This window comes from Corapipo altera, unplaced genomic scaffold (genome assembly GCF_003945725.1).
Source record: "Corapipo altera isolate COAL_440 unplaced genomic scaffold, ASM394572v1 49, whole genome shotgun sequence".
NCBI lineage: Eukaryota > Metazoa > Chordata > Aves > Passeriformes > Pipridae > Corapipo > Corapipo altera.
In genome coordinates this window covers 6158441-6172932 of record NW_020884879.1, presented here as the reverse complement: position 1 = coordinate 6172932, position 14492 = coordinate 6158441, and the positions used below count along the sequence as shown (strand labels likewise).

At 38.6% G+C, this 14492-nt stretch overlaps 1 protein-coding gene across 6 annotated transcripts in view; it reads left to right on the top strand.

The window, feature by feature from the left end:
• Nucleotides 1-14492, top strand: part of NOL4 (nucleolar protein 4) — a 188289-nt gene that overhangs the window by 43091 nt on the left and 130706 nt on the right. For all 6 annotated transcript variants that reach the window (XM_027638831.1, XM_027638830.1, XM_027638833.1 and 3 more), the window contains 3 exons: nt 2026-2137; nt 2649-2761; nt 6895-7027. In XM_027638831.1, coding sequence (XP_027494632.1) covers nt 2026-2137; nt 2649-2761; nt 6895-7027 — 358 coding nt within the window. The remainder of the gene's footprint in view (nt 1-2025; nt 2138-2648; nt 2762-6894; nt 7028-14492) is intronic.

Here is a 14492-nt window from a genome sequence, read left to right as displayed (position 1 = left end):
AGATTTCTGATATATAAGAAAACGACAAAAATAAACAACCTAAACAGCAATATTATAAACATGATGGTATCATTTGCATTCCAATTTTATAGTGCACCATTTCCATGTATTGCCATGACACATGTCATATCAACATATGCTAATTTGAACTGCGCCTATTTTTCAAAATACTGTCAACTGATAAATTTGGTCCATGGAGTTTTAGGAAACCTAATTTTCAACACAGGTTAAGTAGGTGACAAGCAGAGTGGAAGAATGTAAGAGAGTTCAAATGGACCATTCTTCCTCCGTTTAGTACCCTTGTGAGGGGCAGGAGTGATTTGGACTGTATGTAATCCCATTTACATCCAGTTAAAGAAAGTTATCCGGTCTTTTCTGTAGCCGCAGTTTCCTACATCCCATCTCCATCCTTCTGTACTTCCTACAGACTTGCATCAGCCTAGTGCTTGATAGGAAATCAAATCCCACTGTAGGTTTAACAGTAAGGGAGTACAAGCAGATTATCAATTGACTCTCTTAATCTCTCTTGCTGGGACTTTGTCTTTCTTTAAGGATTATCTCCATGGCAAGATAACCACCTTAGTTGGGAAAAGAAAGGCTTGAGATTCCTTACAACACTTGCACTCTTCAGTGTATGTACATCGACATATATAATGAATCACGGAAAAGCCATGGCTTTGTCTTTTACTGAGTTGAAAACATCAAAGTTTGAATGTTTTTATCCAACTTAACCCATCTGGTAAAGCTGTTCCAGTGCGATGGAACAGCTTTCTGTTGATGTCTGGTTTGAATGTCTCAAGCCACAGTTGTTGCTGTTGTTTGTGGTTTTACACTCTGAAGAATTTTTCTCTACAGTTTTTTAACTCCCATTCAGGCAGTGGTGGGCTATAATTAGATCTTTCTCGGCCTCATAACCTACATGAAACAAATGAACATCCCTCAGCCTTTCATTCAAAGTTTCCTTTAGGTCAAAGCTGCTGTGGTGGCCTGCTGCAGAGCCCTTTCCTGCTTCTTAGCAGCTTTCCTCAGGTGTGGAGGGGAACTGTGAAGTGTGAGGGGAAACCTGGGCACATTATTCCAGCTGCTTTCTTACCAGCACTGAGTAGAGAGGGACAATAACTTTTTTTGATCTGCTGGCCATACACTTAATATAACCAGTGTGAAATGTAGTTTATCTGTGATCAGAGGGTATGCTGTTAGCTCATTTTCATCTTGGCACCAACTTCCAGGTCCTTCTCAGCAAGGCAAGATATCTATAAAGATATATGTATCCTTGGGGGTGGGGGGAATGCAATCTTTAAAACCAGCAGTAACTACTTCCTCCTCTCCCCTTTCAAAAAAGAAAAATAATCCCACTGATGCCTCCTTGTGAGTATGTGATTGGAAAGAATGATAATGTTGAACCAGGAAACAACTAAAATTTTTTCAAGGTATCTCCAGGTAAAACAGAGTCTTTAAAATCAGTTGATTCCCAAATTCTGTAACTGTTAGTAAAAATAGCATATTTACTCCATAGTATAAAATCACAAGCTTTCCAAGAATATTTTCACAAAACATTTAAATACAAAGTTAAAATAGTAAGGAAACTGTCATTGCTGAGTCCTATATCTGTCTACGTATTGTTACAACAAAAATATATAGAGCACAGAAGCCAAGCACTTTCTTCTTTTGGCATAAAAAAAGAGGTCTCTTTTCAACTTTTTTTTAGAACATTCCACAGTAGGGTGGCTGTTATGTATGAATCTTTTTGCTGAAAGGAATTCGAAAAGAACTGTAAACAAAACAACCCTCCTTTTGATATAAGTGGAATTTTGTTCAGTACCAACTGTTAGGAGCCATTAGATGATAAATAGGCAGATTGGATAGATGTTTCTTGAAATCCTACATAGTATGCAGAACATGCTTTCATTGTGCTTCCTGGCATTAAAAGATAATATGCCTTATTTGGAAATATGATGATCAGTTCTGTTAAATCATGTTCAATCAGCTTATATAATAACACCTATATTTTGTTATTCATTTCAGATTTCAGAGACCTATGCCTTCCTACCGAGAGAAGCGGTGACACGATTTCTAATGAGCTGCTCAGAGTGCCAGAAAAGAATGCATTTAAATCCAGATGGAGCGGATCATAAAGGTAGTTTTAGTGTCAAATAGTGGGATGTAAAGTAATTTTATTTCTGATACCCACTTATATTTTCCTAGCTTAAGTGAGGGTTCATAAAAATTTGGTAGACTGGAACAGTTCAATAAGTCAGATCATCTCATTTACTTAAATTGGAAGGTAGTGAATCTTCTGCTTTCACTTAAGGATGGAGTGTAATACCATATGCACCCTTGATAGAAAGATGATTTTATCTGGAGGAAACAATTTATTTTGCTATAGAAATGTTTATATTGGGGCATAAGCATAAGGAATAGATAGGGTGTATGTGCTGGAGTCACTTGGGTAGAAGAACACATCACTTTTCAGGGTTTGAACTTGTTTTTTCTTTTTCTTTGGGAGACTTCCATCTGTACAGCCTAAAAAGGGATTGAAAATACCAAAGTTAGAACTAAATGACATAACAGTCTGACTTTGACTGCAGAGTAGGCTGACATAGCCTCCACGATTAACGTATAATGCATAATAACTATTTTTGTTGCAGATAATGGAAAACCTCCAACTTTGGTGACCAGTATGATTGATTACAACATGCCCATTACTATGGCTTATATGAAACACATGAAGCTCCAGCTACTAAATTCACAACAAGATGAGGTAAAACCGGAAATCTTTAAAGTTTGGTTTTCTGTTGAAATCTTTAAGGTAAAAACCTTAATAAGTAAGAATAGGGGTTGCTTTTGAAATTTTGAATAAAAAGAGAGAAAAAAGATGGAAGAGAAGTAGATGGAGAATCAAGCTTCTTCAGAGAGAATTGAGGTTGAATTATATTTATTTCTTCTCAAAAATAATTTTCTTTCTGATTTATTCAGATTTTTTCCACATCTTAAGAAGTGCTTCATCAAATGAATGGCACCTATTGAATTATTTGTAACAACCTCATTTTCCTAAAAATTTGTTCATTTACCATTTGAGCTGCCAAAGAGAAGCTCAGCTATGTGCCAGCCAAAAAGCAGTTCTGCATTCTTTGTCTTTCTGCCTGACTACATTTTTAAATAAAGAAGACCTTCAAAATCAAACTTAGCGACTGAATTATGTCAAGACCCTGACTGACTCCCAACTTCTGCAGAGTCAACCAGATTTGTTTTCCTAATAAGTGTGTATGGACTATCGGTGGAGATTTCATGAATCATTCAACAGTCCATAGAATGGGGATTTCATCACTCTTCTAGAATATCAAGATCCTTTTCTGGCTTTTGCCTTTTTGTTTTTCAGTTGGGGAGTGTGTAGGGAGAGATTCCCAACTCAAAGTTCTTCGTGCACTAATACATCCTGGTCGTCTTTCCCTCCTATTGAGTCCCACATTATGTGTTGCCCCTTTTCTAGGATCTGGCAGCAGGGTTTCAAGTAGCAGGAGAGAAGAAGCTTTATTCCTACAGTAGAGTTAGGACTTAAATGACTCCTTGGTTTTTCCACTTCTTCCCTTTGAGAATTGCTACTTCCACAATAAGGTCAAATGCTCATGCTGCATCAGGGCCACCTGCCACAGTGCTTCTACAGCCTGAATGTTTTGGTGTAGTCTTTCTGATCTGATGACTGAAATCTTTGTTAAACTAGTTTTTCATCTAGACAAACCAGTGGCAATGATATGGAGGCAGCAGGAAGTACCATTGCTTGGTATTCCTCTGACCAGCTCAGTTTTGAGCTCTGTTGTTACTGTGTATGAAATGCCTATGGTACTGGATTTATGGAAGTAATTTTTTATATGTTTTAGTAATAGTGTCTTTTCCAGGGCAGAGTGGGCACAAGAAAAGTTCTCAGGACAATCCTTATGTCTTTTCTCAATGCAGAGTTTTGCCAAGATTTGCTTTTTTCCCTGGGCCATACTTTTGTTGTCCTGAGAACAAAATGACAGTGAAAATATTGTAGCAAAGCAGCAGGATTTCTGGTTCAAACTATTTCATGTACTTAAAAAACATGCTTGAATTTGTAGAAAAGCTCTGTTTCCAAGGTTTCATCTATCATATCTGTATTCTTGTGGAGGGGGTGGAATTGAGACAGGAGTAAACTCGGATCCCACAACTAGCTAGCACAATGACTGAAAGCCTCCTAATTTTCTCATTCTTGATTCAACATTTTTAAGCTGAGGCCATCGATGAAAGGGAAACAGGCTTCATCTAAAAGAAGAATTCATCACTGTGTGGGAATTTGGAGCCATGCTGCAGCTAGTATAAGGATGCAGCTTTTCTTCCTATGCTTGGGTGTCCATGAAGATTCAGATACATGTATACACAGTTTGGGAAGCGAGGTGGAGATATTCTGCAGAGTGCCTGAGGCAAACAGAAGCTGCCTATGTGTGTCATTTTATACCTATGCAAGAGTCAACCAGAGCTCCCTTTCTGGGAGCACATGAAAATTGCCTGACCTCACAATTGAAAAATGTAAGCTGCTGCTTGCTGGTTCCTGCAGGATTCAATGAGAAATACCCCTGAGTTTTAATAGAGGCACAGCATTCCAGAAGGTCTGGGGGCGTTTGTTTCCTTATATTGCTCTTCGAACAAGCAGTGTTCATTTTCTGTAAACTTCAGAACCAGCTTGCATGTGCCCTGTCCCTGTCTGTCTGGGGCGGGAGGCACCATGGTTCTTCTGTGAGGGCGGTGTTTGGGTGTTTGCTGCTGCTGTAACTGGGGTGCTCCTTCCTTATGTAAGGCAAGACAGATAGGTGCCTGCTAGAGAAGTCCTCACTCTTCCAATTAGTTTTTCACAAATCTTTGAGAACAAGGTATGTTTATTTCATTGTCATTGTTCTGGTGTGACGGTGCAGAACGTCATTGCCTTGTGTGTTGGCCTGCTCTTACTCCTGAATGGCACTTGGCAGTGCTTCATCCCAATTTAACGTGAGTCATGACTGCAGGGAACTTGCTTTCTGAAAACAAGAGGAATGCCCATGCAAACTGAAAACATTGCTGAGACTCAGGAGAGGAACTTACAGGGCTAAACACTCAGAAAGAAGTAAGCAGCTATATTCACATCTGTAGTAACCAGTTCATAACAAGTACATAGTAAATCATATTCTAAAGAATGCTGTTTTTCTATATCAGTTCTGGTGAGCAACTCAGAAAAATAGTCAGAATTCTGTCAGTTCTGGTTTTGTTAAAAAAATGTAAAAAATTAATTGGAGAAATATTTTAAACTGATCTTCAGGGGATACAAAATTATTTGACATATTTTTCTCTAAGTTCTTAAAAATACTGTTCTTCATAACAGGAGTAACCATCTCAGCAAAGTTGTTACTGAAAATATATCACCTTAGGTTTGTACATTACCTCAGCAATTTACAGAGCAAGACTTGCGGATGCCTAATTTTTAATCCATGAACTTCATTGGGACTGAAGCAACTGAAGTCAAACAACTGTTTGAACATTTTCTGGACTAGGTCCAAAACTGTTTTGCTTTTATAAATGGGGACAATGATCAGGATTTTGACTTTTTACCCTTTGTTATCATTCCCAGTTAGCTGCTAGGGACATAAGTAATTAAACTTGATGGATAAATCATATTAAAGATGTATAATGTAAAATAAATTTGCAATGATTCTCATGTGATTATATTACTTTGGTTTGCCATTGACTGTCATTTGACCATGCTCAGAACTGTTATAAGCTGTATAATTTTCATAGATGCTTCTTTAAACAGAATAACAGTGTAAGGGTGACATCATGACAAGGGAATTTGATATTGGATTCTTACTAGGTCAAGTTGTCATTTGGAAATGTCTTAATGTGAGTTTAGTTGTTATGGTTTAACCCCAGCTGGCAACTAAGTACCATGCAGGCACTCACTCACTCCCCTCCCTGCTCCAGTGGGATGGGTGAGAAAAATCAGAAAGATGTAAAAACCCATGGGTTGAGATAAGAACAGTTTAATAATTTAAACAAAGTAAAATATACTACTACTACTGCTATTACTACTACTGCTACTACTAATTGTAATGAAAAGGAGAGAGGGAGGGAGGAATAAAACCCAAGAAACACACGTGATACCAAATAGAATTACTCACCACCCACTGAATGATGCCCAGCTAGCCTCCCAGCAGCAATTGGCCCCCTCTGGCCAACTTCTCCCACTTTATACATTGGGCACAATGTTCTGTGGTATGGACTATCCCTTTGGGCAGTTTGGGTCAGCTGTTGTGGCCATGCTCCCTCACAACTTCTTGTGCACCTGCTTACTGGCAGAGCTTGGGACACTGAAAAGTCCTTGGCTTAGGGTAAGAACTGCTTAACAACAACTAAAACATCAGTGTGTTATCAATATTATTCTCACACTTAATCCAAAACACAGCACTGTACCAGCTACTAAGAAGAAAATTAACTCTATCCCAGCCACAACCAGGACAGTGGTCATTCACAGCGTTGCAGATCTCACTTGGAAAAGTAGAGGATTCCAGGCAGGAAATGTAGAGAGGTCTCCTCAATCTAATTTGAATAACAAGGACTTATGGGGTCTCTAGTTACCAGTACTTTTTTGAAAAATACTGTGTAAACAGTTAGGAGAGTGGGGTAATGTAGTATCCTCATAGTTGAACAAGCTGCATTTGTCATATTATCATAATGCAGTGTTTTCCTTGCTCTTCTTTATGTGTTTTGCTTGTTTGCTTATATACACAAAGATTTAGCATGATTACACTACACACCAGGAGTGAGGGAAACAAATGGAAGGAGAGTGAACTGATAGTCTGAAGAGTGTATGATGTTTTCTGACAAGTCTCTGAATCTTTCCATTTGCAGGATGAAAGCTCTATAGAAAGTGATGAGTTTGATATGAGTGACTCAACTAGGATGTCAGCTGTGAACTCTGACCTCAGCTCAAATCTGGAGGAGAGAATGCAAAGTCCTCAGAACCTCCAGGGCCAGCAGGATGGTAAGGCTCCCATTTCCTATGGAATATGCAGCATTGCCTTGCCTTTTTTTCCCACTCTATGCTTTCATTTAGTACCTGCTGTGTCCTTTTCTTCATGGTGTTTCATTAGGTAATTTGAAATATATGTTCCCTATATCTCAGCGTGAAGAGGATGAAGTTGGGTTTTTTGCAGGCTAATTTATTTGTTGCTTAGGCAACAGGTGAGTGCTTCAACCATTATATATGAAGTACTATTATTTTACCATATATATATATGTGTGTGTGTGTGTGTGTGTGTGTGACCATACACAGACATAAAAGGAAATGAAACTCAAACCTTTCTGAGGCAATCCAAAAAGCTGAAAAAATTGTATTTACTGGTTGAAAGGAGGGAGAGTAGTGTGACAGAAGATAATATTTGAGAGATAGGACCTGGGATGTGATATTCAGAAGAAAGGATGAAAATGACAAACGCCAGTAATGAAACAGAGGTAAGAGAAAAAGAAGTGAACAGCATTGTAAATTTGAATGTTAACTATTTCTTGGTTACAACACAAAGCTAGTTTTTTAGTCAGAGATGAAAGTTTTACTTTGCATAGAAGTTACATAGCTGTGTAGTCTTTGATTTCAGCCCTTGTTATAGAACAGTTAGATTAGCCTGGTTTGGAATGAACTTTTTCCTTGGTTATGGAGCTCACAAGTAACCTGTCTACTACAGACTGTGGCAGTCTGTAGTCATGGGCTCGTGAGTGACATGAATCCACAACATCCAAAGAGCAGGTCTATTCTATTGGTATTAGAAACAACACATTGACATCCTGTACTTGTTACTTGGTAATTTCCTGATCATATGTGCCAGTTTAGAAGTGTTTCTTATATTTCTCTAGAACACTAAATATATGGGATTTGACAGTTAATCTGGATTCTTTGCAATTTGTGCATCATGATGCTAGTTGGTGAGATATTTAGATGAGAATGAGTGTGGTGCATAGTGGCTGGTAGGATCTGGTCATGGGTAGGACCTTTTGTTGGGTTACTCTCTGGACAAATAAAGGAGTAGGATGTCTATGATAATTTGATAGGCCAGGTTCTAACCACAGCTGCCTTTTGTATGTGTGTCCTCAAACTACCACAAAATTTGTGCAACTTTAACTTAATTTCTGTCAATGTATGTTCACTAAAGGAGCAGTTCTGATGCACATGATGTATGGAAAGCTAGTTCATGTTCCTGTAGAAGTTTGACTTTTCACAGGGCTAATATAATAATATTGCTAAGTTAGAGGTTTCAGGGATACTTAGGAAGGTGGCATTTTTATGTGTCTGGCTTTCAGTGCAATACTGTGCTGTAGAGGTTGTATACTCAATGTTTCATATTTATATTGTTTCCTAATAGTAATTGTGTGCATGAGTATGTCTGAAATAAAAACTATATCTCAGTACAGTAACCTGTGAAGAAATGCCTGTCATATATGTCTTGATACCTGCTGCAACCAGATGCAAGTGCCACATCTAATCATATTAGAGCATAAGTATGAATGATAAAATGCCACAAATCTGTCACTTGCTATTTGAAATGTATGGGAAATAAATGCACTGTGGTCTTTGAACTGCAGGTAGTGTGATCTTACAAAATGGCCTTAAATCTCTCAGCTTTCCTTCTCTTCCTCCCAGATGGTACTTGCACACCTTCCTAAAGCAATCCTATTTTTTCCTTCATCTTCTGCTAAAGCATCTGCTCATAGAGGGATTTGAAATAACAGTTCTCTTCTGGCTTCATGGTTTTCCTTTGCTAGCTGTTGTTAGGTAGAAAACCTAGTGTGGCTAGTTAGACCAACACTCGTTTCAGATGTGGGAGAAGAGGCTGAAGAAGGAACAGAAAGACATTAGAAAAGGGGGGACATAAGAAGAATGATAGGAGAGGGCAGGAAAAAAGAAGATCGGAAAAGAAAGATGAGTATAAGGGATGGAGGGATGGAAGTGGGAACAGAAAGGTGGGGAAATAAAAGGGATCTCAAATGAACTTCCTTTTATTGTCACAGGCTGCACTGTAAAATTTTACAAATTTATACAAAATTATAGCATACACCCCCCAAAATCATCACCAAAGCATGAATCTGTGTGTCTGAAGTGATTCTTGCTCCCTTCCCTCAAACATTCTGTATGTCTATAAAAGTTTATGTCAGCCATCATATTCAGTCCATAAAGACACTTGGCATTTGGCTCATCTGAAATGTGTTTGCTGCGTTCTGGCAGGTGAAAGTTACTGTTGTGTAAGGTTGCCTCTGCACACAGTTGGAAATGGTGTCTGTGGCAGAATGGGACAACACAGGTCTTCTGCTGCCCCAAGCATGCCCTCTTTGGGAGAATGATTTGCTAATGGGAATCATTAGGAAAACTGCTGCCTGGGGTAGATTAGTGGCAGGTCTGGTGTACCTAAAAGTGATGTGTTTTTTCACTTTGCTCACCTGGCTTTCCATGTGAGGTAGCATGAGAATATTTTGGGTCACCCATTGTTTTTTTCCCAGGGATTTCAATTGTTTTTGGTACTAGAATATAAACAGAGTCTATGTACCCTGGAGGAACATAATAGTGAGATGGGCCATGCCACTGAGGGACAGATGGAGGCTCCTCTTCTGGTTCAGTTTGTCAGAGCATCAGAATGCTGACACTGTCTATGTAAAAGGAATAAGATGCTTTCATACCCTTGTCCCTTGAGGGTATACCTGCATCCTTTTTAAACAGGCATTGGTCTTTGGGACTCCATTAGAGAGCTCATTTGACCTGAGGTTTCTGAAAGTCTTCCAGTCTAATACTGCATCCTGTTTCTCATGGTTAAGTTGTTTAAACTTAAAAAGAACAAAGGGAAGTATGAGAGCAACTTACAGTATCAGCTGAAAGCAATAGGCTTCTTCACCCAGAAACGCCATGGTAGGTAAGAAAAATGCTGAGGAGGAGGACACAGGGATGGAAGGTGCATATTTGCTCACAGTAGGTGGGTGCTGGTACTGCACAAAAGTCCTGGGCTCTGCAAATGGACTGAGGCTTCATAATATTCCTTGTATGAATATTAGGTTGAAAGGGAACAGGGAATTGAGGAAGAAATTTAAAGTGGGGAGAATCGGTGCATTGTATCCGTGGTACTGAAGTTGTCACAATACTGCTAAGGACAGTTTCCACTTTAAATTAGCCTTTGTACACTTTTAAATAACAGGACCTTGAGTCATGCCTGCTGAGGAATGGCTGAAAATAGCATCCTGAGCACCTGAAGGGCTGCTATAAGGATGGGGAGGGATTTGGAAAAGGGCTGCTGCTCTTCCCTGAGGAGTTAGAAAAGGAAAGCATCTCTAATTTGTAATTGGTCCATTCCCCAGCTAGTAGTGGGCTACAGCTCTCTGCTTACCAGTGCCTCAGAGGTGTTTTTTGTAGCAGCCAGCTGGATAATAGAGCTGCAAATTGCAAATTTTCACCCTCTCTCCTTGCTTGCTCCTATTTTCTTGCTTTCCCAGACACACCACAGCTCAGTGTCCTAAGGTGTCCTAATCTCAGACTACAGACAGCAGGCAAGGATTGTAAACTGAGTTGGAAATAAAGGAGCTTGTATTTCTTTTTTTTTCAGTTAGTGGTTCAAGCTGTAAAAAAATGATTTTTTTTTTTACTGAAAACTGGCCTCTAGATAGATCTGTCAGAGGAGCAGAAAGAGCTTCTACCCTGGGACTCTTGTTGCCCTTGCCTGTTAGCTGGAGCCCTGTGCAGAACAGCTGTGTGTGTTTGCTTCTGTGCAGTGGTGGTTCATGAGAGATATGTAGGGTGATACTCTGATTAGAGGAAATTAAGAACATGCACAACTCTAGAAGTGAGAAGAGCTAAGTATAAATTTTACATTGTTTTGTTTGTTTTGTTTTTCACTATGTGAACTATCAAGTAAAAATCAGGGATGAGACTACTTGACTGTAGCTCAGCGAAAGAAGCAGGATTAATTTGTTTTCAGTATTTCTCACTGTACTAAGGTACATTAAAACATATTAGTGCTTTGTCTGGATTTAGGTGGAGGGACTCTTCAATCTAGCTTTTAGAAAAATATAGTTACATATTCATACAGAACTGCATCTCAGAGGCACTATATGGAGACTGCTTTTAGCAGCTAGCTGTGACAAAATATGTCAGGATTCAACCTTTAACAGGGGTTGTGCTATCACTTTAGCTGTGGAGATTACTAATAAGCTTTTCTTGGTTATATTTTTTTTCAATTTATAGAAAATTGAGCAATAATAATGTCATGAAATGGAGGATTATGCCTTCAGGGAGTTTGTGGTCACTTGGATGGTGCCAGTTCTCTTTCCCCAGCATGTTCAAATTGCCAGCTTTTATACAATATAGATGTAGGAAACCTGGCTGTTTACATTAACTATCCCTTTCGCTCATTTGGTGTTTTTGACAGATACAAGTACTGGAGTCAGTCATCTAACTACCTGGTTTCTGCATTGAAGCTGTAATCTTTACACAACGGCTTCACGTGAAACAAGTAACATTAGCTGATTAAGTTGTCAAGGGTACAGACTTGCTGTTGGTTTACCTCTCTGAACTAAGTCCAACCAAGTATTTATCTTCCCATTCTGAAGCAGTTGTACTGTCATACTTCATTCTGCTTTTGTCTTTATTCCACTGTAATCTGAACTCCCTGTCTTAAAATATTGACTTTTCTTTTTCTCAAAGCAATTGAAGTGCAAGATATGTGAGTTCAAATACAAACTGAAGGCCAAAGTGAAGACCCATTGGTGAAGGAGCATAGTGGAGTAAATTGTGTCTTCTGTTGCCTACATATTGACCCTGCTCTTGATCTTGAGTAAAGTGAGCGGTAAAAAAGTTGACATGAGAGCAGATGATTCCCAGCACTAAATCCATGGCAACTTTTTTGTTGGTAATTAAGACTTTTCAGTGGAAATGTTATTTTACATTAATTTAAAAAATCAATTTACATCAATAGGTATTGTGCTTTTAATTTCAAGCACTGAAAAGTTTTAGAAATATGCTCGTTTCGTATGAGGCCTAAGTCCACTTGACTTCAGTAAAGCCTCACTAAAGATTAGCTGAACTGTTTGCAGAGTTTAGGTGTCTTTTACTTAAAACCTTTACTTCTTAGGTCTTTAAAACAAAGCACCTGACATTTCTGTGGTATATGGGATAGAGTGAAATTACCACACAAAGTCATAAAGCCTTATTAAAATATTAAATATTAAAATATTAACATTAAAAATAAACTCAAAAGCAGTCTCTCAGTTTGCCTACATGCAATCCGATATACTTTTAGAAAGCCTTTTCATTTGGGGGATTTTTTGTGACTTCATTGGTTTTATTTGCAATCTGTACATCTATACTAGCAAAGTTTTAATGCTAGTAGAGTTACTTATTATGCTTATACATTATAGAAGACATTAGACATACAAACTTAAGAAGCATTTTACTCCAAAGAAAAAGGTAATATTTGCTTAATAGTGAGGTAATAGTTTTGGTAAAACGGCAGATCATTTAAAATTACAATTGAGCTAGGACCAAGACATATGACTGAATTTTGTGACCCTCCAGTCTTGCTCAGGCCACTGAAATTTACAACATTTTGGGCAATAATCTCACTTCTTATGACTAAGAGTGAAACAATAAACACTAGCTTTCTGAAAGAGATCTAAGATACCTGCCTATCTCATGGCAGTGGAAAAGGAGTACAGATTCAGTGATCTTTGATGTTTTTGCCAACCTTAATAATTCTATGATTCTATACAGTAATGTCCAGGTAATACTAGGAATACAGCACCTTATGCGTAGTCTTTCGTGATCTCACTCCAACTTCCCTGAAAAGGAAAGCCCACCTGGATGAACAGGTTTTATCTTTCTCCTATTCTGGGAAACAAAACATAGGAGCAGAAGCTGAGTGAGGACCACAGCTGCATCCCAAAGACCAGGGCTGAGACAAGCTGGCAAGAGAGAATGAGGAAGGTCTCTTCTTCATCTGCCTGGCAATCTGCTCTGAGGATAAGCAAAGGTCTCCTCTCTCTGCGGCTGTCGATCTGTCACCTTTTGCAAACACCAGCTTTGTTACTGAATAAAGCAGAAGACAGCACAGTCACACATATATGTTTCTAAGTCTATGTGTTATCTCACAGATGTCAAAATCACAGAGGTTTCTTTAGACAGGGAGTTAGTTAAAATATGTTGCTCTGTCTGCAAAAATCAGTATTGTCTTCAACTAAGCAGAGTCAAAGTGTATCTGAGAACTTGGCACATAGTGCTATTTTACTTCAATGGAGCTACACCTAGGGTGATTTAACTCATCAGATTTGGTTTGATATGTTATTATTTGCATAAACCAGTGCATTCTGGCGAAAGGTGTCCCTGCCATTGGCAGGGGGGTTGGAACTATGTGATCTTTAAGGTCCCTTCCACCCGAAACATTCTGATTTTGTGATTTAAGGAAGGAGGAAAATGGTGAAACAAAAGAAGAAAGCCGGAGAGTAGTGGAAAACTAATTTCAGTGGTGTTTTAATGGCTTCTTTAGGAATGATACCTTATTGGTGCAAAAGGCACTATGAGTGACACTGTAATGACACTTGAACAGTGCTACAATGTCATTGACAATGTATTGAGCCTGGGCAAGAGCTTGAAATGTCCCTGCAGCTGCATTAGAAACTTTCAGCCCTTAACATCATTAAGGAGAGCTGGGTAGAATTTTCAGCAAATCAAGTATTTTAATGGACTGGCTGCTGACGAGGCACCTGCTGTTTGCTTTGTCATCAGAATACTGAGCTGATATATGAAGCACTTCTATTGTATGAGAGATGAAAATTTTCCTTTGACTTCCTATATAACTCAAATTTGTTAAAAATTAATCCTCAGTTTTTCTCAATGGAGAACACTCCTTCCTTCCTGCTGGACCTACCTAATCATACAAGGGTCCCAAAACGGGATTTGGACATGAGCATCCATCCTGAAGCATAGCAAATTAATTAATTTTACATTAATTTAATGTGTAGAGTTACTGTATTTTCATTTGCTAGTTGCAAGCATCATGTGAGTTGGATGTGCTGAATGTCTTATCCCTGCTCCATGTTACTTCTGTGTGTCTTATTCCATCTTATAGTAACTTGTGTTCTTTTTTTGATGTCTCTGTTTGTTTCTTATCTTATACTGTAATTTGCTTTGGAGACTAAAATATTATTAAACATGAATTATGCATTGAGCAGAGTCTCTGTTAGAGTCTGAGTGGTCTGTTGCAACCAGAGAACAATCTTGTTTCCCGCATCATCCTCCCAGCTGCACAACTGTCACTTCCTATTATGCTTGCCTTGAACAATTGAGTGTGGCTTGTAATGACAATAATTGCCTCAAAATTGTTTGTCATGTTTGCCTTGTTAGCAACAAACTACTAACTGTTGGTTACAATCGAGTTCTCAGCTATTACTCCATAATTACATCAGGGAATACTTGCAGCCAG